General features: G+C 40.3%; 1 protein-coding gene across 1 annotated transcript in view; it reads right to left on the bottom strand.

Moving 5' to 3' along the window:
• Nucleotides 1-26430, bottom strand: part of LOC122985638 (unconventional myosin-IXAa-like) — a 159010-nt gene that overhangs the window by 47424 nt on the left and 85156 nt on the right. The window contains exons 5-10 of the mRNA XM_044356466.1: nucleotides 25943-26042; nucleotides 22872-22925; nucleotides 17022-17119; nucleotides 16306-16432; nucleotides 9816-9905; nucleotides 967-1083 (exon numbers count right to left, since the gene is read on the bottom strand). Coding sequence (XP_044212401.1) covers nucleotides 967-1083; nucleotides 9816-9905; nucleotides 16306-16432; nucleotides 17022-17119; nucleotides 22872-22925; nucleotides 25943-26042 — 586 coding nt within the window. The remainder of the gene's footprint in view (nucleotides 1-966; nucleotides 1084-9815; nucleotides 9906-16305; nucleotides 16433-17021; nucleotides 17120-22871; nucleotides 22926-25942; nucleotides 26043-26430) is intronic.

The following is a 26430-nucleotide window of genomic DNA, read 5'->3' as shown; positions in this document are numbered from 1 at the left end:
CTATAATGTGAACATAGCCTCAGTAAGCCTCATCAGGGAGCCAACAGACAAAGTAGCAGTGCCCAGAAACTAGTAATGCTAAATGGAGCCAAATGGACCTGTGGTTTTCCTGTTATGTCTTCGATTAGTTGAATTAATCACCAACTACTACTACTACTACTACAACTATGATAATCGATTACTCATTTTGAGTCAATAAATGTTCAAATCCTCTGATTCAGACTTCTCAAATGTGAATATTTTCTGGTTTCTTTAGTCCTCTATGACAGTAAACAGAATATCTTCGGGCTGGTAATGAAAATAATCATTAGTTGCATCCTTACCTGTGTAAAACGAGGTCACCCATAAAGCCGTGCAACATGTGAGTGACAGTGATGAGCAGTACTCGAATAGGATCTATTTGTCTTGTTCTCTTACTCACTCACAGTGAAGCTGTGAGTGTTGCTGCTAACTGAGAGAGCAAGAGCTCAAAAGTAGTAAGTAGCATTACATTATTCTGGTTGCTAGGCAACACAGTTTGACAACATCTTGTATGCCTTCTAATTACAGCGCAGTAGCTCTGTCTAGTTAACACGGAGTTGGAAAACAGGTCGATATCTGATTAGTCAAAGTCAGACTACTCAGAAAAAGAAGATTCAGGTACATTGTGCAGTATGAAAGCACAACATCTTCTCTGTGAGCTCAGCCTGCAGAATATTTCCACCTGATAGTGGCGCAGTTCAGCTGCTTCATGTCACTGGATGGTGTCATTTACGCTGAATTCAACCTTTGGTTAAAGGTGTTATCTTAGATTGAGAAGATAATACTGGAATAGAAACCCTCAAACACGTACATAAATATTTCTGTTTTTTTTATAGGTAGTGTTAGTTTGTATTTGTACTGGGCACAAGACCCAGGTCTAATATTGGAGTGTTGTAGGTGCATTTCAGTATGTAATGAGATCTTTCCGTGTGTGTGTGTTCTTACCTTTGAATTGTCCTCCAGGTCCTTGTTGTTGAGCAGAGCATGGTTGGTCCTGAACACAATCCAGTCAAACAGCGCGCTGTACAGTGATTTGGCCATTGAGTCCCTCACGGTGCCCGCCTACAAACACAGAACATGTCAGTCTCTGCATGATTGAAAACATATGGATTCCTTTATCTGGAACGGGAGCTAATAGTGTTTAAGCCTACTCTGTGTGTGGTTTATCGCTCTCGCTCTGTTTCTCTCTCCTCATGCAGACACAACCATGAAGTTAACCATTTTTATGTCACAGGGGAGAAAGTGTTACTACTATGGCCTCGAGTGATGAATGAACACAGTGGGGAACACTTGTGCTTTTTTTCTGTCTGTGTATTCTGGCCCAGCTGTTATTAGAATTAGATTTTTCTTTTTCGTCTTTTCGTTGCATACTGCTTGTCTTCTTCAGCGGTACAAAACAGTTCTGCAGCAAAACCACCGTTACTGCTCATCACCACCTTTGACAATTATTGTAAAGTAGCACAGACACCTGCAGACTTCAGTGTATAAAACGCCCAAACTGCCAATTGCTCAGCAGTAGCTTAGGAAAGGGCAACAAGACAAACACAACATGAATGCTAGTTCTTCCTCCTCTGGAACTGGATCAGTGTTATAATAAATGTGTGAAGTGGGCAGGGAAGAGGTCTAATGAACTGCTGCGGCTGCTGAGTCATCTGATGGGACCGACTGAGAGAAAGAAAAGGTCTGGAAATAGAGATGGGCCGCTCAGAGGAGCATTGGGAACAATTCATTAATTAAGAGATTGTGTTATAAATCATCCTCACACACTAGGAACATGACTAATTTGGATCTGGCCACCAAGGAAATCTCGTTTCACAGTTGTACTGAACAATTTAGGTTGATTAATCAATTAGTCAAGTGATGGAAAATTAATTGTCAACAATCATTTAAGTCATTTTTTAGCATTTGCGGGCATCTCCTTGAGTAGGAAAAATTCATTAATTAATTTCACAGTTCCTTTTGACCCACTCTGCTGCAATACTGAAACAATTTGACATTTGGGGAAATGAGCTTATTTGCTTTCTTGCAGAGAATCAGATGAGAAGATCAACACCACTCTAAAGTCTCCAAATATGACTAATAAGCATATTCTGTTGTTTTATTTGTATGATAAAAGTGCAAACTCTCAGCTCTGAGGTACAAGCTTTACAAGCTTGCATTACTGACTAGTGTGGCTTTTTGTTTGGGGAAGTGAGTGATTTTAGTGCTTTTTACAATGGGCGCTTTTGTATGTTGCACTTGCATGACTGATCTGAAATTTGGACTTTTGTCTGCAGACTGAGCAATTTCAGAGATGCTGGTAGCAGTAGGCAGTCTGGAGACACTCGTAAACAAGCGTCAGTATTTGGGTTTAGTCAGGTTTAATCAGTCCATCACACAATCAAACACAAGTTACTATTACTGAACAAAACACCCTTCAAAAAAACATCCACTGTCCATCTGCGGCCGCTCTGTATTTCTACTAGTGGAAGTTGGCAACCCTACACACACATTTAGCAAGAAAAAAAAGCCATCAGCAGTTGTTGTGTGCGGCCAGAACCGGGTGAGGCTGCACAGAAAGCTGCTGAGGCCGGAAGAAAACGGAGCTGCTGCCCGCTGCAGGGACGGCTAGCGGCAGCTGGCGTCAACTCTTGCTGCATTCACTTGCATTCAGACATCAGAGTTTCGCTCTTGTAAATGTCCGACCAGCTGGGATAGCAAGGCATTCTTTAGGGGTGGCAGTTGTCACCTCACGCCACCCTGGTAGATCCGCCCCTGACATTCATCTCTCTCAAGTAAGATTCGTGAGGACAACAGCACCTATTAGTTCTCCTAAGCTACCATCAATGCTATCAGTCAGCTTGCAACTGCGCTACTGTAGCTTACAGATGGTAAATGCCAGAGAGCTGCAGTAATACCACAGGCTGTTAAATTGTTAAAGGATTATAACAACAGCCACTTTGTATTTAAAGGGCAAACACAGAGCATGTTGAAGCTCCCAGAATGTTTGCAACTCTGAGTTTCTGTTCTTATGTTTGGTCCTCTTGCTGTGCATAGAGCCGTAATACTTTAGGTGTTTTCAGTCAGGAGCCAGAGCCTTAAGTGCCTCCAGACCTGCAGATCACTATTTGGACAACTTTTTTATGGATCACTTTTTGATCCATAAAAAACAACGCTGCCAAGAGGAGCCATTATTACGCCTCGATAAGCCAAAGAGCAACTATGCTCTCTCCTTAGACATGATGAAAGGCATGCTAAGCTAACATAAGCAGACTTAAATGGAGACTTGGACAGCAGAGCACGTTCTTTGGCAGCTTGAAGTGTTATGATTGAACGGGGAGTGGAACATGACAAAAGAAATGTGCTTCAAACTGCATTTTCATGCTAGCAACCCCAAAATGGTAACACATTACAACATATACCCCCGTCTGAAAATACTTTGCTCAATCTAATCAGAGAAGATTTAATTTAGCAGAGAATGGGAAGTGAGTCGGATGACAGTGAAACTTCTGTAATTTTGTCAATCTCTTGAGAATGAAAAAAAACATCATAGAGCTCATTATACTGTAAATGCTGAAAAACCTATGAATCTCTGACAAGGGTCCCTGTATTTTACTACTCCACATTGTCAAACACAGACAGACAGTGTTGCAAATTTGTTATAAGTGTTTCCTCTTATAAAACACAGCAGACAAGACACCAGTATTTGACAGCAGTGAGAGTTATAAGGTTTCTTAGTTGGTTTCTCTCTTGTCAAGCTGGTTGTCAGAAAATAAAGTTCACCCTGATTTCACAGGGAATGCTAACTAGAACGCTATGGGCTACACTGGAAGGTAAATAATCAACATTTTGTTTATCTTGGCCTAATCAATCAGTGTAAAGTGACGTATCCACCCCACTGATGCTGATTTTTCTACTGTTGTCATCTACGAAAATGTTTATCACAGCAACAAACACTGCCACACATAATATGGCAAAGTAAGAGTTATTATTATTATTATTATTATTATTATTTCTTCAGTCATGCTTGTCAACATTCCTGTTGCTACTTCTATGTTATTTTCCATTGACGTAAGTAGGGAACTAGCTAGTACCAGATCCTGTCTGCAAAGCTCTAATTGGTGGATTGTTTCTCCAACTAAGGAAACAACTGTCAGCTGAATTGTTGAACAAGATTCAGAAGTCTGGAAGGAGGCTACTAATCTCCTAACACACACACACACACACACACACAATGATAAACATATGAATATCAGAGATTAGCAAGAAAGCGACACCAGAGCTCAAATCGCACACAGAGTTGTGGCTGCAAAATGTGTTAATTGGCATTAGGAATCAGCAGAGGAATACGTAGTGAGGACTGAGTGTTTATAAAGTCCACCTGGTACGTTTGTATGATTGTGATTGGATGTTTCTTGCCAGCTGGTAGCTCAACAGATGATGCATCAATAAACCAATGAAACCGGGCATGAATGTGACAACAGATTCTGATCTGCTGACATCACTGGTCTGCCTGAACTAATCTTCAACAACAAAGCTTTATTAAACTTAACATGTTACAACGCTGGCTCAGAGAGAAGCAAAATAAAGAAGAAAATTCCCCCAAGTTCAGATATCTGCCAAAAGAAGTTGGTCTGAAGCTTCCTGAACACAGACTCACACTGCACAGCACATTAAAGCTGAATAAACCTAATTGTCAGAAATTCTGTTATATAACAACAAACTATTATTATTATAAGAGGTCTTTGCAGGACAGTCATTCATATCAAGCCCTAATTTGGATGCTGTTATAATGAAGGACTCTGCCAGCTGAGACCACATGCAGCCAACAGCTGTGATGAAGCAAAATTGTACATTTTAAGAGCTGCCTCTTCACTTTTGCATTATTGATTGTTTATGATATTTTTAGCTACCGAGCCTGTGACGCTCCCGCCCCCACAAAGTTATGTAAGATTATTATGAATAAAACAACGTTTAAAGAAGAATCTCGACCGAAATGTTTCAAGAGGAACTCAGGGGATCGGCAGATGTGATCATGTGTGAACATTTGACATGCTCACTAAGCATGCATTGTCTCGGTGTTGTTGCTATGTAATTGAATTATTCACCACAATGGGAACTAGGAGGGAACATGGGTGGAAGCAAATTGGGTTGAAAAAGATTTTACTGGAGGCCCACCCAAGAAACTGACAAAATAATTAGCAGGACTTTATCAGAGACTTTTGTAAACAGTAACAGTGCAGCCTGTTAAACCAGGTCTTAGCTGGTGTTTGTAATTATATGGGTCTACCGAGGGGAAGCTGCTGTTCTCTCACTTTCCATCTCTGTCTTTCTTCTGAAAACTACAGGAGGTGTGAAACACCAGCATGAGCTCACGTTGCACGTGGCCTGCTAGCTTCCTCACTACAGGATGTTGTGTGTGTGTGTGTGTGTGCTTCTCACCACAACTTGTCAATCTCCATATGTTTTAAATTACAGTTTATGTAGTTGTTGTTTTTGTGCATCAGCGTACATACTGCGTGTCTATATGTGTTAAGTGTTTGTGATTCGTTTTACAATCCTCCAGTAATGGGAAACTCCTTCTATACTCTCACTATGAGGCTTCAACCACTTTAAAACTGTATCTATATGAAGCAGCACCTTTTATATGAATGCAAATCATATAAATGAGTGCCTGACTGCTCCCCCATCACTTCCCCCATTACTTCCCTTTTCCCTCTTGTCTGTCTTTCAAACAGGAAGCGCGCCTTATCTTGACATGGGCACACACGCATGTCACACATGCAAGCAATCAGGGTCTTGCAGACACTCTGATGTTTTCTCGCTTCTCCAGTCGAAACCATGAAATAATCTGTGTCTACACCCAAGCTACACCACAGAGGGTGATATTAAATGACAGCATGGCCTGCTGGATAATGGAATTCCCCATAATTTAACAATAAATGTTATCAATAGTAATAGTTGTTTGAGTGTGGGTGAGGTTGAACTCTGGTAGAACTTTGGATTGTATAGATTCCTGGACTTGATACAAGTCCATGTATTGTTATCATCTGAATCCCTTCTTTCAGTTTAAGTGTGAAACAAGGACTACTGTTTATTTCTCTCTCCGTTCACTCTGAATGCACAGTGAAAAAGGTCTGAAAATCAAACTTTTGGCACATAAACAAACTGAAACAAAGCAGATTTACACAATACTTTACAACAAGACAAAGAGTCTACAGCTATGCTAGCTGCTCAGTGATGCTTTGGGTTAACGTCTTCGCTAAGGTCATCATGCTAAAAAAACGGAGGGAAATCACACATATATTCAAGTGAGCTGCTGGCTTTCAGGCATAAAAACATGTGGAAAAGTTGCACACCCTGATGTATTTATTTCAACAAATGAAGATCGGTGTTTTGGCAAATCTTCATTAGATTACATAAATGGATCAGAGTTATGAGTGTGCAGCTTTTCCACATTTTTTAAGGTTAGCTTGCCAACAAGCTCACAATCGCAATGTTAACATGCTGATGTTTAGCAGATTTAATGTTCACCAGATTCTTCATCTTGGTTTAGCGTGTTAGCATGCCAGCATTAGCTAAGTAGCACTAAATACAAAGTACAGATAAGGTTTACTTAGTTAAAAAACAAACCTTTTATTGTAATAAATTTACCATTTTCTTCTTTCCCCAAGCACACTAAGTCAGTAACATCATCTCAGGCATTGGGACATGGACTTTTAACATGGAAAGAGCAGGTTCCCCTTCCCAAATATATGTACTAAGACTACAATATAGACAGTTTTGAAAGACAGACAAGGGGGAAAGGGAAGTAACGGGGGAAGTGATGGGGGAGCAGTCAGGCACTCATTAATATGATTTGCATTCATATAAAAGGTGCTGCTTCATAGAGATATTTCTGTTAAAAGTGTCATTTGAGGTCTTTTTTTGTCATTGTCTTCCTTTTCTGTGTTAAACATTACCTTAAAAAAGTCTTCAAAATTAAGCAACAGGGTGACTTACTGATTAGAAATATGGCTGCATGAAGCCTGTTGACTTTGAAAGAAAAAAGATGAAATTTGGGGAAGTGTGGAAGGGATTAGAGACCAGATTCAAAAACAAAACTTTGCACTTTAATAGTACATTCAACTAAGCTGCTAAAAAGCTCTTTTTTTACTGTCTGAGAAAAGACAGTAACAAACTCAGAACCAAATTCTGAACTCTCTGTAAGCTGCCAAGCACAATTTCTCTGTCTGAACAGGGAATTATTTTTACTCTCATTGTTGCACTGGAACCAAACCCAAACAATTCATAACATATTCCAACTGACTGAATCTTTTTGGCTTCAAGTTCAAAAAACACCAACCCTTTACGCCGCAGTACGGTGAGGTGAAGCAGGTCAAATGCCTCGCCCAGATCTCCCCATCTCAATCTGAGGCTGGATGGGACAGCTGCCTAGCACACTTTCTCAACCTCTCTCATCCAAGAAGGAAGAAATCATTTCTGAGAAGAACCAGCAACATTTGCCAGGTTCTTTTTCCACATTTCCTTTGTATAAAAACAGGCGTGTTATGGATTCCACAGGTGGCCTCAACTCGCTCCCACGACCCTCGGTCAGACGAGGGTAAGGCTTCACTTTCGTTTCTCTTGTGTTGTGTGTGTGTCTGTGCTCTCACACATTTATCTTTGTAAGGACCACTTTGCGTGTTAGACCTTAAAGATGAGGACATTTAGGTTCTAACTTCTGCAAAGGGCTGTTTGAGGGTTGAGACTTGGTTTTAGGGTTATGTTTTATGTGTACGTTGAGGTTAGGGATGGTGGTTAGGGTTAATTGTGATGGTTAAGGATAAGGCTGAGGTTAGGAAATCCATTACAAACACGAAGGTACTGCCAAGTACAACAATACAAACGTGTGTTCGCGTGGGAGATAAGGCTGCGTTCAGACTGAAAAACAGCCCTTTCATTCATTTAAATGGGGGCAGTTCATTGATGCAGTCGAGGGTGCCAGCACAGAGAGCTTTGACAAAACAACACAAGGTTGTCCGTTAAAAAAGTTAAATCCAGGTCAGCTTTTGCTGCAACGCAATGTGATGTCATCCAGCAAGCCATTGTGTCGGCTTATCACACATTCCTGGTAGATTACTTTTTTTTTGCGTGGACGCAGTATTTCTACTGTTGTGACAAAAGACACAGTTGTCACCATGATAACATTCCAGAGTTGTAAAATCCTGTCTGTGAGTATTACTGTTAAACTGTTGTGCAGATGTTTTGGTGTTTGATAAGATACATAATCTGTTACTCCAACTGGACTTCCTGCATCGTATTTCTCTCACCTTAAACAAACATCCCCACCAATTCAATCCGCCTATGTTGTTTTAACGAAGGGCTGTTTTTGGTCTGAATCTCGCTAATATTTAACTTCCCGCCTGCTAGCTCGCTTTAATGTTGGGATACATATATTATACAACACTTTATACAGTATTAACTGTATATACTACTATTGTATGTAGTACTTGAGAGTCGTTTCCTCTCTTACAGCACACACGTGAGGATGTTATGGATTCCAGAGATGGCATATAAACTTTTTTTTTTTTGTTTTATCTGAGGACTTTCAAGGATCTAAAGGTCTCTGCCTCACTCTCTACAGGTCCTTAAATCTCCATATGCCTCTTGCTCCTTTTAAGATAAGGCTTTCTTGTGGAGGACAGGAGGGAGCATCCATGTCGTAACACTAGAAGCCGCAGGACAGGGTTCATCATAGCTGCAGTCCTCTTCCAGGATTAGGTGTCTGATCACATTGTCTGAGCCTCTGTTACAAAGCTAGTCTAGAAAAAGAGGAATTTATGTGTCTGAAACATGTGTGACTGAAGGAGACTGAGAGAAAGAGCGAGACAAACAGACAGTCTCAGGATCTGGTTTCTGGCCTCTGTACTGTATATTCCAGTGGAGGTTGCACATTCCTGAGAAAAGACCACATGACTGGCGGGATGGGGGGTGTGGTGGTGGCGGGAGTAACTATTGTTGGGCTAAACTAACCCGTAGATCAGATGGGGGGTTAGAGTCGAGCAGGGTAGTAGACTATCTATGTGTAGCATTTCCTTCCTCAGACAAAAGGCCCTGCGGCCACAAGCAGGGAGCTGGAGCGAATTCAATTCTACACAGAGCCATCAAAGGCTTTAGGGATGGAGAGATAAACGAGAAACCACTGAATATTAATATTCACAAGCACGATGATAAACATCAGAGGAGGTCATCCAAAGCATCCAGGAGGTAAATTTCGCAGACTGTAAGTCCAGGAGGCCTAAACTTGAACAGACGGGGTTAAGTTGCACTTTTGTTTGACTCGACAGGAAACCGGAAGTCGCAGAGGAAGAGAACCCTATCAAAAGAGCCTTAGAAAGAAGCAATGTGGGCTGGGGGAGTGCCACAACAAACTCCCCAGACAAGCTCCAAAGAATGCACACACAAACACAGAATCTCCCCTACAGCTGACGTACTTCGCAACAAAACATTTGGCTCCCATACGCTTTCTTCAGACAGACTGTAATGTGCTCGAGTCACGTCCCTGGCCCTCTCCACATCACACAGGCCCTTTTGACCTTTTGTAGCACAGACAAAAACTAAAATTGATATGAAAAAGAGGTCAAATTCCCTAAAAAATGTTCCTTTGTTTAGCATTTTCTGGGTTTTGAATAAGGGACCAGACGGGATCACAGGGGGGTCATCAGATTTAGAAGGTCAAATCACGTCTGTGTGTTTGGGACTCAGGTGGGTAAGTGTCACATTTTGATGTGCGTATTGTGTGTGGATGTTGCGGTAGCTAAAAAAAAGGTCACCTCTGCAAGTTTGTAGGGCACGATGAGCTTCTCTCCGACAGTCACCGTCTTCCTGGTCGTCAGCGCTTCAAGCAGCATCTCCTCTTTCACCTTGAAGAAAAATAAAACATACAAAGTCACGGACAAGGACAAGATCAGGACCAGGGTCACTGGACAAAGAGAATACTTCCTTACAGTGCTTACATACTGTTGGGATTATATTGTGAGTTTTTGTGTCATTTTTATTTCTATCATGAGGAGATATAGTGGGATAACACACAGCGATGGTCCAGTCCTCGGCTGTCATTATTATTTTACTAAAGGAGTACTTCAACTTTAGTTCTGCACTTCCATTAAGTTGGAAGACTTGCAAGCAGCACAGGCAGAGATATCCTGACCTTAGTCCCTCATATAGTTCAATGCTTGACCCTACATTACCCATAATGCAACCAAAGGTATCTTTGTGTTAGGCCTTTCCTGTCAAATGCTCTGCCATGTCTTTCAAGCTCCATGCAACCCAGTTTGTACTTCAGGCCTTTAAAGAATCTGTCGTTTCCAAGCTCAAGTCGAGGTAACAAGTGAGATCATCAGGGGTTATTTTCTTAGACTTGACAAAGCTCCTCCAGACCCACACAAGACATTACACATCTGTTTTCACAGCCTCAGTTGTACTCCCCATCATGAGTAAAAGAGTACAAACTCTTGTGAAAGAAAAACAAAAAACATCTGCCCTGCTGAAGTGTCTTTGAGCAAGACGCTGAAACTACCAGGGAAGTTTTTCCACAGCCAGCTGACTTCCAACCAAAAAAATAACATTTTGATCTTGTATCAGAAGAAAATAACATTTTTACTAGAAGTATGCTTCAGATTTGAAACTCTGAACTCTATTAAGGTCATGTTAAATACTTTCTTCCGAACATTTGGTGATGACTCAAGCCTGGGTTTGGCGATATGACAATTTCCACCATGAGGCGATACCAGTAGAGATTTTGCTAAAGTGTTTATACAGAGGTAGCTATCCCTTTAAAGTCCCCCTCCTTTTAAAAAATAGTTTTGCTTATTGTTACTTTACTTGCATGTTTGAGCTTCACTGTGCACAATGATGTACATAAACAATATGGAAATATGTAAAAAATAGGTAAACATTTGAAACTAAACATTTAAATATTCATAGATTCTGGATTTTTCAACAAGATAGGAAGAGGAGATGTAATTTTAAGAATTTTAACTAAAAAACATTTGAGACAAAGGTCATTTTAAATGTCTTAAAACATGTCTGGACAGGATCTTACTAAATTTGATCTATTTGTGATCAAATTTAGTCCATTGTTGCTAATTTTACATATCGTAAATCGTGCCTTTTTGATAATACTTTGACAATATTTTTGATAATACCGGTATTTAACTCACTAAATGAGACAAAAACAGACATTCCTATCTGTTTTTTTTTAATGTGTAATCAGTTTGCCATTTGAATTTCCTGAAAAATTAACTGTATCATGACATATATCACAATTACAAAACTAAAACTGCATATATAGCCGTGATAGAATATATTAATCCTGTCACCCATCCTGAACTGACCCTTCATTCTGCTGAACTGGAGCTCATAATAACCTGCTGCTGCCTCTAACTAACATACTGTAGCTGGCCGAGATTAACAGCTCTCACATAACCACTGCTCTCTGTGCACACACATACAGCACAATACTATGCGGCCTTGCATGCGAGTAACACAGACTCTAAACTTGGCCCTAAACAAACCCATTGATGACAGGGCCACACTGAGAGAAGCAGATGTCACCGCACACATCTCCTCCATCTACAGGGATTATGGGAGTGGGCCGAACAGCTGCTGCAGAGACCACGTGTTTGTGTGTGTGTGTGTGTGTGTGTGTGTGTGAATACATGTGAGAGCATGTCTTTGTGTGATTGCATGATGTCTTCATGTATAAAAGGCATGAGTGTTAATGTTGCAGTTAATACCATTATGGATGTATTTTTGTCAGTTGCTTCCTTTGTAAAGGCTTTGACATAAACAGAGGAGGGAGGACAGACGTGTGTGTGTGTGTGTGTGTGTGTGTGTGTGTGTGTGAGAGTTGGTGTGGGAGGGGGGTGTTGGCATAATCAGACTTCATTTCACACTGCCTGGTAATCCCTCTACTAAGAGCAAAGCCTATTCTGCAACCCGGTGATTGGTCTTTAACTGGTACATTTCCATGTATTAGTTGCTTGGTAACTCAGAGGCTCGCTGCTGCATCGATGATCACAGCTCTAATACGATAATACGCAGAAGTTTGTAATCACTGGTTTGGGGTAATTTTTCCTGTTCTCAAATTAACCAGATTTTTTTCAGACATGAAGTGTTCATGTCTGATTCCAGCTCTAGCAAAGTTCATCCTGTTTCTTTGATTGTAAAAGCAAACGTCACACCAAATATGACAATCAAAGGTGCTTTCCGGTGCAATGCTTCAGCTGCCTTGTTCCTACATTTACACAATATACTATAAAAACACAGACTCTTTGTGTCTTAAGTATACGGTATGCAACAACTGCATTTGGTATCCTGATAGTGTACACACACAGTGTTGTTTTCATGCCGTTTTCCCAAATAGTTAAATGTCAAATTGGGATTAAATTGGGTGGAAGACCCAACTATCAGCACATTAATCAACATTGACATTTTAACTCAGGAACACCTTTAACGGTGACATTAAAACACATGCTTTCTGTTTAAGCCAGTGTTATCAAAATGAGGAAATTGACCCTGTCAGTAAAAAAAAAAAGGCTGAAGTGACGCTTGAAGAAAAACAATATGGTTACTGATAAGAAAAGAACCTTGAAAAACCCTGACAGGACCTCATGAAAATGTATTTGTTTCCATCAGGTTGTGATGAATGAACAAAACTTTGGGACTGTACTGGCCTCAGGTGCAAAAATATTGTTTACAAGGAATAAATCAGCATTTTGGGAAATATTGTTAATCGCTTTCTGGTTGAGAGTTATCCAGCAACCAGTTAGCTTAGCTTACCATAAAGACTAGCTCTGTTGGAGGGTAACAAAATCCACCTAGCAGCCCCTGTAAAGCTCACTAATTAATATAGTATATCTTGTTCATGTAGGATAAACCTAACCTAACCTGTAAAAACAAGGTTATGTGCCAGAACATTTGTTTGCTGGGACCAGTAATGTCTTTAAGTATGCGCTGGTTGCCTGGCAACTGCTCAAAGCCAATAAATTAAATAGTCAAATAAATAGTCTGGCATATTACCCCACAATAAAGCAAAGTAAACTGATCAAATATGTGTTAAAATGTGTTAATTAGTGAGCCTTTGAGGTGCTGGTGGCTTGTTACCTTATGACAGAGCCATGCTAACGGTTTCCTCCATTTCCAGTCTTTGTGCTAAGCTAACCTAACCAGCTGCCAGCAGCTTCATTTTTACCAGACAGATATGAGAGTAGAATCGATGTTCTCATCCAAATCTCTGCCAGAAAGTGAATTTTTCATTTTAATTTCTGTAGAGATTTTTAGCATTTAAATACTATCAACAAATTCAGGCTTAGGTGAGATTGGTTCTCACAGAAATCTATTCCCTCTGGAGTTTGTACAGGAATGTTTCTGGTTAAGTCAAGTCACTCAACTCCACAGCTCAGAGGATCCAGTCTATCAGTCATCCATCAGCCTCTACGGGCTCTGTTTCCTCTTCCAGTTCCACCTCTGCAGGAAACAGGAAGCCCGAGCCAACCTCATTACCCATTCATGCATCAATCCACACTCATTCTCCTTGAAAAGTGCTTCACATTAGTGTGCCACAGTAATACTGAGAGCAGTGGTTCACATCCCATCCTGTCCAATATGTTTCCCATTTGACATTATCTAAGTGAAGTATAGACTGATTTCAAATCAGCCATGCATATGAAGTCCTCACTCAGAACCAGTACTGTATGTGCACTTTGGCTGAGCTTTTCCTCCAAATGTTTCCAGCCTCGAATGACTCACACACAACTGAATTTAGCAAACCTCAACAACCTATTTTAGTCATTTAGCAGAGTCTCTTATGTAAAGGGTCTAGGAATATGCATCATCAATAAAACATTAGTGCACAGTACTTTTGATGGTGCTTGTGTGGTCTGTAAATCTGTCAGTAAATCATCCGTAATCCTAGTAAATTAATTCAAAGTTAAATTAAAATTTAAAGTAATACAAAAGACACTTCAAGTGTAAATCGCAGTAAATACATTCTTTGCTGTCAAGTTACAGTTAAACTCAATTAAATTCATTTTAATGTCAAAAGATAATTAAAAAACAAGACAATTCTTAATCTTTCTGTATCAAAAATACCCTTAAATTTATTTCCTGGAAACAGTCACTTTAGTAACCTCATGAAACTAATAAAACTGCATATTTTTCAAATAACACTGATTTCCAGTTGATTGACCTTTGTGTCGTCCCCTCCCCGACATTCTGTTTCAGCAGGGATGTTGTCAAATTTAAGACTTAAGACGCCCTAAAATGCGGCCTCATTGTGAGTCTTTCTTCCTTTGATTTTATTAAGCTGTGTTGTGGTTTTCTTTCTTTCTTCTTCTTCGCTTTTCGAATGTTTTATAAGTCCCTCGGGACAAACAGCCGTTGCCTCTGCACCAACTAACAGACATCCAAATAAACTTGAACTTAAAACACTAACTTAGAGCATGTGGGCAACATGTGGCTCAGCTCACGTCACTGCCACTCCTCTGGACCTCTGGAGAGTCAAAGACACCGATCTGGATGTCAAAGGGGAACCCTGGCAGGCTCTCTACAGTCATAACATCCCTGCGGTGCTGTTGACAGGAGTCTCCGGCACACTTCGGACATTGTTTTGTCAGTGACTCAACAAGCACATCCGGCTAATCGTTACAGTTTGTAACAGGGACTGGGAAGTGACACCATCCCTCAATCCCTCGGTAAATCAGAACAGCATGTGGATGATTAAACTGTCCTCACAGTGCAATTTGATGAGTGTGTGTATGTGTGTGTGTGTGTGTGTGTGTGTATGTGTGTGTGGTCTGCACACTGTATCAGGAATGAACCTAAAAGCAGGACAATATCATAAACATGTAAACGCCGTGTGGCATGTTAACCCATGTCGGACAATGTTTTTTCATGTCTCTCCTCATCATGTAGACAATAAAGAGTGTAAGATGGTTTAAACCTACAGACCAGACCGACTAGTGTATGTTGGATACTTAAAATGTTGGCTAGAGTGTGGTGAGGAAAATATTTGCATAGATCAAGCCTGTTTTTGTTTGTGCGATGATAAAACAGAAGTGAATATATAAAAATACAAGGCAAGACTGTATTTAAATAAGCAAAAGAGGAACAACGTCCACGATGCACTGACACCATAACCTATAAATATTCTTTTTTTGGCTGCTTTACTTCTACAGTTTGACTATAAAAATGTTTCTACACCACAGGTTGGCTGAACTTTATTTAAACTTTTATTTACAGAGACAAAGCGCTTGCAAATCAAGCAAATCAGCTTCCAAATATGCAATTAAACAAGTAGATTGTAATGTGAAAGCAGCCCTGACCATCCACCAAGCATGAGTGAAAATTTACAGCTGACAGGCCAAGATAGGGATATGCAGCACTTTGCAAAAAAAATAAGAAGTTTGGAAAAACACTTTAGCTCAGAATAAAAGGAACAAACATTTGACAAGCAACTTGTGTTGGAACTTTAAACACATAGTTGATATCAGTGTCTGAAATGTTTCTGTGATTATTTAAATATGATTTAACCACACAGGTGACTTTAGGACTTTGTTCTCGTTGTTGCTGGTGGGAAAGCACGCCTACGCAACAGCACACCAGCACAAGAGATCTGAAAATAGCTTCTACACAAACAGTACTTTGTGGAAGCGCTGGATGGTTGGACAGCTCTTTGGGACCTGAAGCACCTCTTAACTTGCACTGTCACCACAAGCTGTGCTTGTACACAGAGAGCCCTCAGCTCACTGAAAGGCTTTTTGTAAAATCCACATATGGGAGTTAAAATGTGGGAGTGGGAATCGCGATTTCTCGCAGTATTTAAAGAGGGGAGGGAAAACTCCTTCGCTCAAATGGATGCCACTTGTTTTTTTAAAGTTCACTAAGTCCATAGAGTTTTAAGTATCTCCAGTGGGCATGTGATGGAATAACTTTGGGAGACAAAATAGCAAAGAAAGTATTTAGGGAGAATAAACAAGCCTTGTGGTAAAGCCCTGCTCCAATTCTTCATTTTTATTATCCTTCAAAGTATTTCGAGTATTGCATTTCTGCATAAAGTCAGCAAGACAAAAAGTTCTGCGTTTTTTTTGACTCAGACGTGTTATATATGGTGTTGAAAACTGGATTATAATTATAAAAGGATTAGATTGTATAACTATATTTTTTATTGCACACAGATCCATAAAATGTGTAGATTTGAGCTTTGTACTAATGCCTGTTATTTGTTGGTAAAAAGGCTGTTTGAGTGTTTTTATTCTCTACCTCTAGCAGCTCTGAGACGATGGGCAGGACCTCTGGGTTGCAGATGTCAATGGAATCGTCCCTGTAGGTCTTCTTCTTGTAGCGGATGTTCCCCAGGTGGAGAATAGCTGACAGTAGTGAGAAAATCCTGACATAGAAGAAAGACACTTATTGTTAATACATTTACATTGTTCAGGGCAACTAACTCACTGTCCTATCAAGCATGATGTACAATGAATAAAAGGAGTTTCTGTGCTCAGAGATTCTTCCAAGGACACCTTGCAGGGTTACATTGTTTGAAATTTTCTGCTGTTTGTCTCTTTATTGCACCGAGCTGTTACTGACAAGTTCATCTAATGGAAATTTTTTTATTAAACGCTTTTTTGCGGTGGAGATATATATAAACAGGATGTTTGTTTTACTTCACACAACATGCTAAAACCAGTTTCACATCCTGACTGATACCTGAGAAAAAAAACAGAAGTGCAATGACAGCAAATGACCTCATCGACGCAAGAAATTAAAAAAAAAAAAAACCCATTACAGAGTGATAAGTTTGTTTCAGCCCCCTTACGTTTGCTTCCCCCGTAACCACATCTGGTTATATGTTTCCACAAAAATGTCATGAGATAAATGTCCGCAGTTTCGTTCCGCTTAACGTTTTTGATCCTGAGGCTGTGGTTCTATAATCATATATACGATCGGAACAGTTGTACACATCACAAATCTCATCTTACTGTTTGCGTGTGCTGGGTAGGAAGCCGACCATCTCCATAGCCAGCTGCAGCCGCTCAAAGTCGTGTTTCAGGTCTTCTCCTTCCACTGTGAAGCAGTCCTGCTGGTGTCAGGTGGAAGCAGAGGAGAGGAGAGAGGAGGACGGAGAGAGAGACATTAGCATCGCAAAGTGTTTCTAATAAATATACAACACACCAATTTAACAAAACAAAAGGGCCTACAAACAGTACTTTGTGTAAGTAATGGATCTAAACACTGCATCGATGTTGTGCGGAGGCCTGAATGAGGGTGAGCGTGTGTGACTCAACTCAAGGTTTCCCACAGCGATTTATAGAAGAGATAGCGTGATCTCACCTGCAGTGACATCAGTAGACGTTATTACACAGTCACAGAGACTAGAGCAGACAGGAAATGGCGCATATTTAAGTCCACCACATTGTATCTAAATGATTAAAACTGCTTTAATCAATATTTTTATGTTAAAAATGGATCGAATTGCTATATGTAATCAGAAAGGGGTCGCTCGTACTGATGAACCCACAGAGAATTACCAACAAACTCTGCAACCTTCCTAAACTCTATTGAAGTGTCTTTCAGCCAGTCGGTTTGTTTTTTTTCAGCCCGCAACTTTACTGTTTTGATTCTGTTTCACTGCTCTCGACAGTGTTGTTTACAGCTGTTTTCAGAGAAAAACTGGTAAACCCATTGTGCACTAGCTGCCCAGCACAGTATGGGAACATTTAGCAGTTAAAAAGCCATATATTTCCCTCAGGATGTGGTGAAGAACAGACCAGAGCTATAAGCAGCCTGAATATTGGGCTAAAACTTGTCAGATGGCAGGAGACACGACTCCAAATAAATGCTAGTCATGTCAACTTAATAGGATAACAGTATGTCAGTATTGTGTTTTTACACAGCCCTAAGGTGCAAAAAACTTCAACTGATGCAAGTTTTACATCTATTAACTGCAGCAGGATGTTACAATGTCAGAAAAAAACAGATTGTCTTATGAGTTTAATTTAGCTGAGGGAAGTAGCTGCAAGCCGCCTTTGTAAACCACTTTCCTGGGGAAACCCTGCAAAATGCACACGGTGCATTCCTGTGGAGTTAGGAGACACTAATATACAGTGTATGTGAGTTTATGAATGAATGGGTGCTGCCATGAGGATGTGTACATATACTGTGACTGAGAGTGTGTGTGTGTGTGCGTGTGTGTGTGTGTGTGTGTGTGTCTCCACAGGCCCTCCGGTCGGTCAGCATGTCTCTGCTCAGGCAGCGAGCCTCTCTCAGGCTGTAATTAGCACATACCACAGCGACCGGCCAGCGAGGGAAGACACAGGAGCCCATAATCCATGCTGGATCTGGATTTACCTCTTCTACACTTGAACCTTCAACACTCCTCTGCTTCTCCATTGTTTTCCTTTGACTTATAACTTGTCAGGAGCTGCAGAGCCAGCGATCTGCGTATTTCTCCAGTGAGTTTCTCCAATTGCAACAAAGGGGTTTTGAGGCTTCTCGAGCTACAGCGAGACCCGGGAAAAGCCAGTTTTCAAATTGCCGGGTATGCTCGACCTCTGTGCCAAGCAGCACAATGTGATACGTTCAAGGAAGTTGAGAAAATAAAGAGATCAATTTTGGCCAGTTGTGGGGGAATGCTTTGGTCAAAAACCAAAGCCTGAACTATTGGTGCTTAGAGAAAAAAAAAAAAAAAAAAAGGACAAGAGATTCTTGAGTGCGGTAAAGGGATGATTAAGAAACAATCTGTTCTTTTTCCCTCATTTTAAACAAAGAATCTTTTCTCACTTCAAAATTGATTGTAATGCTGAAATTGTAATAACACACCAGTTGCAACACTTCTGGTGCAGGTTTACAGCCCAGCTGACACAGCACATGGAGCTTTCTAACAGATCACTCACGGATCCTGTTAAAAGTTGTGTCTCTCCAGTTGAGGCTTTTCTGTTACTTACCATGACTTAATCATGATTTATGCTGTCAAAGCACCCGGTCGATTTTGCGCCAAAAACAGCATGCCACCCCGTCCCCAGACATTCCACATGACCATAAACCATAGACACCCCAAACAGGCACAAAATGCAAACCCACAGCCACCGAGGCCCCGAATCAAACACTCGACTGCACACATCAAATGCAAACATCCAAAAAAATGTTTGGTCTTTGGGATCTTTAGTCAAATACTTGATTTTTTTTTAGTCACATTGGTTTATTTTGTAATTTCTGCTCCAGACATTGCATTAGGCATCTGTATGCACTTGTCACCGGGTGTCTCTACTTACAGCTGCCTGCCCCCCGCACGTTGACCAATGGTGGAGGTTAAAGGTTAAATAGGCCCAAAGGGTTGGTCAGATGCTCTGACAGCTGTCAAGGGCTGTCGGACTTTCTGTGTGTCTGTGTGTGTGCGGGTGCGTGTGTTTGCGAAGACGGTGACATCATGTCCTTAGACAGTGGGGGGGTCACAGACTGATGAGGTCATTGACTGACCCCTGCTAGAGACAGCGGGTCAGCAAACAGTAAGAGAGGACGGTTGTGTAAGGAAAGAAAAATGAGACGAGAGACGGAACGAGACAGTGTTTCAAGTGGTCTGTGAAGTTAAAGGGATAGTTCAACATTTTTGGATATATGTTTGGGGTTTTTTTTTTTGCTCATTTCTAAGAGTAAGATGAGAAGATTGATACAGATCTCGTCTGTGTGTTAAGTACGAAGCTGCAGTCAGAGTATGGTTAGCCTAGCTTAGCATAGTAACTGTAAAAAATGTGGCTACTAACACCTTTAAAGCTGACTTTTTACTCTACATATGTATCTTGTTTGCCTCACCAATACATAAACATGAATGTGAAAATGCAGATTTTAAGAGGAGTTATGTGCTGTAACAGTTTATCCATTCACCCAGTGCTACTGTGCTTCAGCTTTGGCGTGGGTTACAAGATACGTTCGAGGAGCAGTTTTGGCACAATGGTACCAAACCAGGCAAGCTCAGTGTGACAACAAGACTTCGGGATGCTGTGTACAGTCACTGCATCCAGCTGTTGAAAAGCAAGAAGCAAGAAATTGTTCTGGCACGTAACTCTGACCAAAACCAAACACTGTTGCATTTATTTATTTATTTATTTTTTAAAAACGGGCAATCAAACAAGATACTGTGTGTGAATAAGGGAGCTTTAGCGGTGTAGGTGGGTGTAATTTTTCACTGCTAAGCTAGGCTAAACACATCCTGACTCCAGCTACGTACTTAACACGTATGATAGATCTCAATCTTCTCATCTCACTCTCAGAAAGAAAGCGAATAAGCATATTTAGTAAAAACCATGAACTATTGCTGTAGTGGGAAAACTCAACTGAACATCTGTCTTTTGACTATCAAATATTCACCCCCCGTAGGCTGGCTCTGAAATCTCTATAGCTTACTCATATTTTGAGGATTGCTCCAGTCAGCTTGAATTCACAAAAGTTAGTGTTTTCAAATGGCAACTCAGAGTCACAGTACCAAACACATCAATCAAAACATCATCAGAAGTATCAAAACTTCCATGGAAATTTCTAAAACCGCTGCTGCAACATAATCCAGTTCTCTACTGTTGATCCACATGTTCAGCATGTTCCAAACAATCCTCACTTTATCCATAAATTGTTAAAAATGCTGCTTCCAGTGGACCTATGGGTGGAGTAAATATTCTCCACGAGTGATTTGAGAAATTTCCGTTGACAGTTTGATACAGGATACATTTTTGACTCTGGGTCGCCTAACTTCAGGGAATCCTAACTGACAACAGTGTTTCGGAGCCACTTTTCCAAGCGCACAGGAGGTGAGTTTTTTGATACTGAAAAAGATTTTTGGTGGATTCCTTCTTTAAGTGCATGAACGCAAAGCAACTTAAGAGCTCAAAAACTGTGAGTGTCCTCAAAAAGCCTTTGCTGGATTAAAGAACAGTTTAAAAAAAGTAGGAGACAAAGAGCCAAAGTCAAGAGGGAAATACAGCAAGACTAACATACAAGCAGTATTTATACTGACCGACTCTCATGTCAAGTGTTTGCTCGGCGGCAAAGTCAAAGTAACATAATCTTCCATTAGGAAATAGTGAATCCCTTAACCACACACAACAAATCCCACTGACCAAACATTACTCACTTCAGGTGGAGGCCGGCAAGACAGTGGTAGGCTCAGAGGCCAGTGAAACAGCAAACACACACACACACACACACACACACACACACACACACACACACAAAATGGACCACACACTTAGAGGGAAGTTTCAGGATGTGAACCTAGTGTTCCCTAATGATCATTAAAGAAGAAGAACAAGCAGCGTGTAGGGAACGATTTTGGTTATTGCCTTCTGTCTCGCTAGTGTCAGTGCAGAGTGTAGAAGTTACAACTTTAGCTGATACAAGTTTATATTCCAGAGACATCTGGTTGTTGTCCTTTTTTTGTAAAGTGTATTAAGACTACTAATGTGATTTTACACTGAAGATAAACTTGGTTATGTGGCGTCTTCGTAGCCTGCTGGTTAAGACGCATCAGCATCCACGGTTCGATTCCAGCTGTGGTCCTTTTTTGCATGTCTTTACCCATAATTCCTCTTTCTCAGCGCTTTCACACTATGAAATAAATGCCAAACAATAATCTTAAAGAAAAGATGCTACTTGCTTATTATTCCAAAATATCAATATCGTTAATGACCAAAAACAACCCACAATATTGACTTAAATATCCCCAATGACTTATACTATCATTGCTTGAAAGGTTGAGCACTTGGGAGGATGTTCAACCAACCAAAAGGGCTCATTTAAGACAATTTCTGTACAACTGTCAGTGTCTTCAGTATCACTGAAGACACTGACAGACTGTCACTGACCATTTCCACTGCAGTCATTTAGTGACAGGTGTCTTAGCCTCAAAAACAACTTTTATGGATATTCAGTTCTCTATCATGTAAGCTTCAAATCTTCACGTTTGAGAAGTTGCAATGACATGACACGATTAGTTTGATTATCAAAATAGTTTCCACCTAATTTTCTACTGATCGATTAATCGACTAATTGTTGCGGCTCTACTGCAAATGCAGAAATGTTATTTTTTACTCTCTCATACTACTATATTTAGACCTACCACTATATTTACAGTACAGTGTTAAGTGTTAAGTTAATAGTGTGTGTCAACTATTAAATGTAAATGTAGCGGTGAAGGTAAAATCCTGAACCTTCCCTTTAAAGATGGCGGTTTGACATCATCCCCCATCTCCTGACAGCAGAGCATCCAAAGCCAAAGATGTCGAGTTTAAAGGGATTCTGTTGTGTTTTAATTTCATTCGGTCAATCAGTGTAGCCATTTCTATTGGTTTCATGAAGAATTGAGAAATGTAAGTGCTCTGTTTAAAGAGAGCTTTATTAAAAAAGCCAACTTAACTCAATTAGTCATTTTCTATTTTTTAAAGAAGCACAAATCCTTGTCTGTAATGATTAAAAAAAACAAGAAACGTACATTAAATTAGCTTATAATTCTTTACCAAGAATCATAATTAGTCAGAGACTTCATTTAGGAAGAACATTTTTCAAAATGACACACATTCTTGAGAAAAAAAATAACCAAATAGAGTAAAATCATCACATCAAGGTATCCCTTTAAACATTTTAGAGGCGGTTCTTCATAGAGCTCGACCAGCTGAGGTCACTCCAGGTCGCCTCCATCTTTAGTCCGTTTCAGTGAAAGCAGGCATGTGTGGACAGCGGCGAGAGAACAAGACCAAGACCGGCACCAAAAAAACCCCAGAGTACCACGACACACCCATGAGCACAGACGCACACAAACAACTTGTCATCCACATAATACTGACCAGCTCGCTCTCATAGTAATTGTCCCAGTGGAGTTTGTGTGATTTCTTTGTCATCTGGAAGCAAGGCAGAGCGGGTTAAAGAAGGCATGAATCACACACAAAATTACACATGCTGTTAATATGTGAGGAAAAAATTACTAATCCTCACACACACACACACACACACAGGAACGGACACACACACACATCTCCAGAGTCGCAATAATTAAATCCATGATGTGGCCTGATCGGAGATGGTGGTAGATATAAATGGTTTAGATTTAAGAGACCGCATCAGTGTGTGAAAACTTTATACTCTGAGTGACATAACCTCCTTTCTTACTCTATGAAAAGAGAGACAGCCGCACTGGAAGAAGAACTCAGATGTTAATAAAAACATCATATTAATTATTACTGTTGCGTTAATGTTGAAGTTTACTAATGGAGCTGGTTGAGCTGGAGATAATTTTAACTCCATTAGATACTGTTGTTATGGGTAGTTTATACTGTAACAATGACTTATATTTTCCAGTTGATCATATGTTTTATATGAAAATCATGATCAGCAAATGACTCAGTAACTATAGCTGCCAAATAAATGTATTTGATTTGATTTGATTCGATTCTTCTACTTTCAACAAGTGAGCAACACTGTTGTTTCCTTGAATATAAAATTGTGTTAAGTGCACATTATATTATAGGCTAAATTGTAAACACATTCGCGGTTGTAAAACAGTGGTGACTGTTAGAGTGAACTAACCATCCAGACTCACGACAGTCCCGTAAAATCTGCCAAGTCCTCATAGACTTAAACTATTCTGTTCACGGGACTGTCGTGATGTAAGGTGGCTAATATAGCCAGCTATCATGCATGTTGTAATAACTCAATTTCCACAAAATAGACATTTTACACATCATGCAGCCCTAACTGAACCGTTTACAACAAATAACCACAGAACATCTAGTGCAGATGAACAATTGTTTTTGATCTTGAGATTTTAAGAATCAATGTTGGACGATTCCAATTGCGATTAACTGCAAAATCGATCCATTCTTAGGTGAAAAGAACAAAATCTCCTTCTGAAATGCAGTGGAGTAGATGTATAAAGTAGCAGAAAATGGGAGCACTTGAGTAAACGTACTTATGATTTACCACTAAAACAGACACTGAGACAAACGAAAACAGAGAACAAAATCCATCTCTGAGAGGGAAGAGAGCTAAATATGGATAATGATTTTGCTCCTTTGTGACACCATGTGTGTATGGATTGCCTGTGTGTGTGTGTGTGTGTGTGTGTGTGTGTGTGTGTGTGTGTGTGTTGGCTGCACGCCTGCTGTTTGTCAGGGACACACACACACACACACACACAAACACACCCGGCTCAAACGAACGCATGTGCACACAAAAACACGCGACCGCCGGCGCCCTCTGCACGAGAGTCAGCGCCAGATTAACTCCTGAGTCTTGCTGTTGCCATGGAAACAGAGCTGCATAGTAACAGGCAGCCGGCAGCGGAGGGTGGGGGGGGTGGGTTGTTGTCGTGGGGATTAAGGGAGCAGAAAAAAAACTGTTACTTTTTTGGGGAAGCCAAATGAGATGAACAAAGACATTTTTTCTTTTTTTTTTTTGTTGCTTCTCCAGTAAGCTGCCGTAAGAAGAGGGAATGTGAATCCTCACATATCTGCTGCCAACGCACACAGATGCACAGCAGAAGATGCACACATATGGGGGCTTTTGGCATGTGCACAAGCACGTAAACACACCCAGAGACACACACACACACACACATGCACGCACATATGTGAGACACACACAGATGCTTTGGGTTGAAATTTTTAGGCTGATGCAATCAACACTCCAGAGTATTGAGAAGTGCTCCAGTTATGATAAATGAGTAAATAAGATCCAACAGAAAGGGAAGGGAAGGAAGGAACGGAGTCGGCAGAATTGTTTATCATCATATTTAGGTTTCCATCCATCTCTCTACACGGCAGCTTTGCTTTATTATTCAATAATAACTCATCCAGTTCTGAGAAAAACTGTTATTCCCACTTCAAATCTGCTCTGAATTCTTTGCAGCATCGTAAAATGTACTCACACAGTCTCTTTATCATTATAAATCACTGTACAGACACAGTATTATGTTACCCGACAATTTCCTAACATAAAAAGCTCCCGATACAAACGAAACACCGCCACGCTGGATAATTACTGACAAGACGAGCAATTATAACGTTAATATCTTTCAGTCGGTTTGACCTTTCTATCCCTTCAATCCTGCGGCACCGACTGTTTCTACACAACTGTACATCTGAACGGGAATAAGATCTTGTCTCTGCTGTTTCACATTTACATGATGAGACTCATTAGTAGGGCCGGGTATCATTGAAAGTCTCAGTGCAGATACCAAATCAACATTTTTTCCGATACCTTTCTTTGAGGTACACTAGGTTAAAGGGATTCTTTTGTGTTTGAATTTTATTCGGTTAATCAGTCGTTTATATTGGTTTCATAAAGAATTCAGAAATATACAAGCTCTATTTAAAAAGGGGTTTATTAAAAAAGCCACCTAAACTTTATTATTTATTTTAAAAAAAGACAAATCTTTGTCTCTGTCATCATTTTAAAACAAGAAACCTTCTGTAAATTAGCTTATAATTCTTTACCAATAATTCTAATTCTAAGAGTGATACTTCATTTAGGAAGAAAATTCTTCAAAATGACACAAAGTTCGATACTCGGGTCAGTATTTATTAGCAGTGACGGCACCAGAAGATGCACAAAGACCAACGTGTCACTTTCAAAAGTTTTATTTGTACATAATCATGGATGTTGAGACATTGTTAGGAGCCTCTAAGAGGGTTTGTATCCCTGTAACTCTTAAAATCAATCATTATTATACTAATCCTGTTTTCTCTGTTTTCTTTCTTTCATGTTGGCAGAAACAGGAGTTTAATAATCTGACAGATTACACAACAGGACGACATAAATATGTTTTACGTGGAATTTGTGTATAAACATGCATTTATTTTGCACTGAATACTGAGTTCCCTGCGTTCATGTATGTGCGAGTGTGTTTGTATGTGCGGACCTGGTTGAGGTAGTGGTATTCCTCAGGTTTGAGCAGGTGGAAGGACTTCCTCTCCTCTTCACTGGCTCCGGCCAACAGGTAGTAGAACACATGGTAGTTCCTACAGACGCACACAAACACAACGGGGTATGATTTTACAGCACAAAAAAAACACATTTCCTGTATTCATTTCTAAGGACCTTTTCACACTTGAAAGTCCGAACCAAGGTTCATGTTTTTGTTGCATTGTATACATTTTATCTGGTTAGTTTTGGTTTCACGTTGCAATAATGCGAGCGCACTAAAGAACTTAACATGACATTCCTACGTCCTGTCGTCATCACCTACGTGGGCTGCGTCTTCCTATACAATTTGGTGGGTAGCCTTCTATCGCCATTTAAATTAATTGTGAAAAACGAATGAGCAGATTCATTAATATTCTTATGGTATTACGTTATCCTCTGGTGGCATATCCTCTCTCTCTCATCCTCTCCGAAGATACCTAGAAA

Source organism: Thunnus albacares, chromosome 7 (assembly GCF_914725855.1).
Source record: "Thunnus albacares chromosome 7, fThuAlb1.1, whole genome shotgun sequence".
In the NCBI taxonomy this organism is placed as follows: Eukaryota; Metazoa; Chordata; class Actinopteri; order Scombriformes; family Scombridae; genus Thunnus; species Thunnus albacares.
This window is presented reverse-complemented; position numbering and strand designations above follow the sequence as displayed.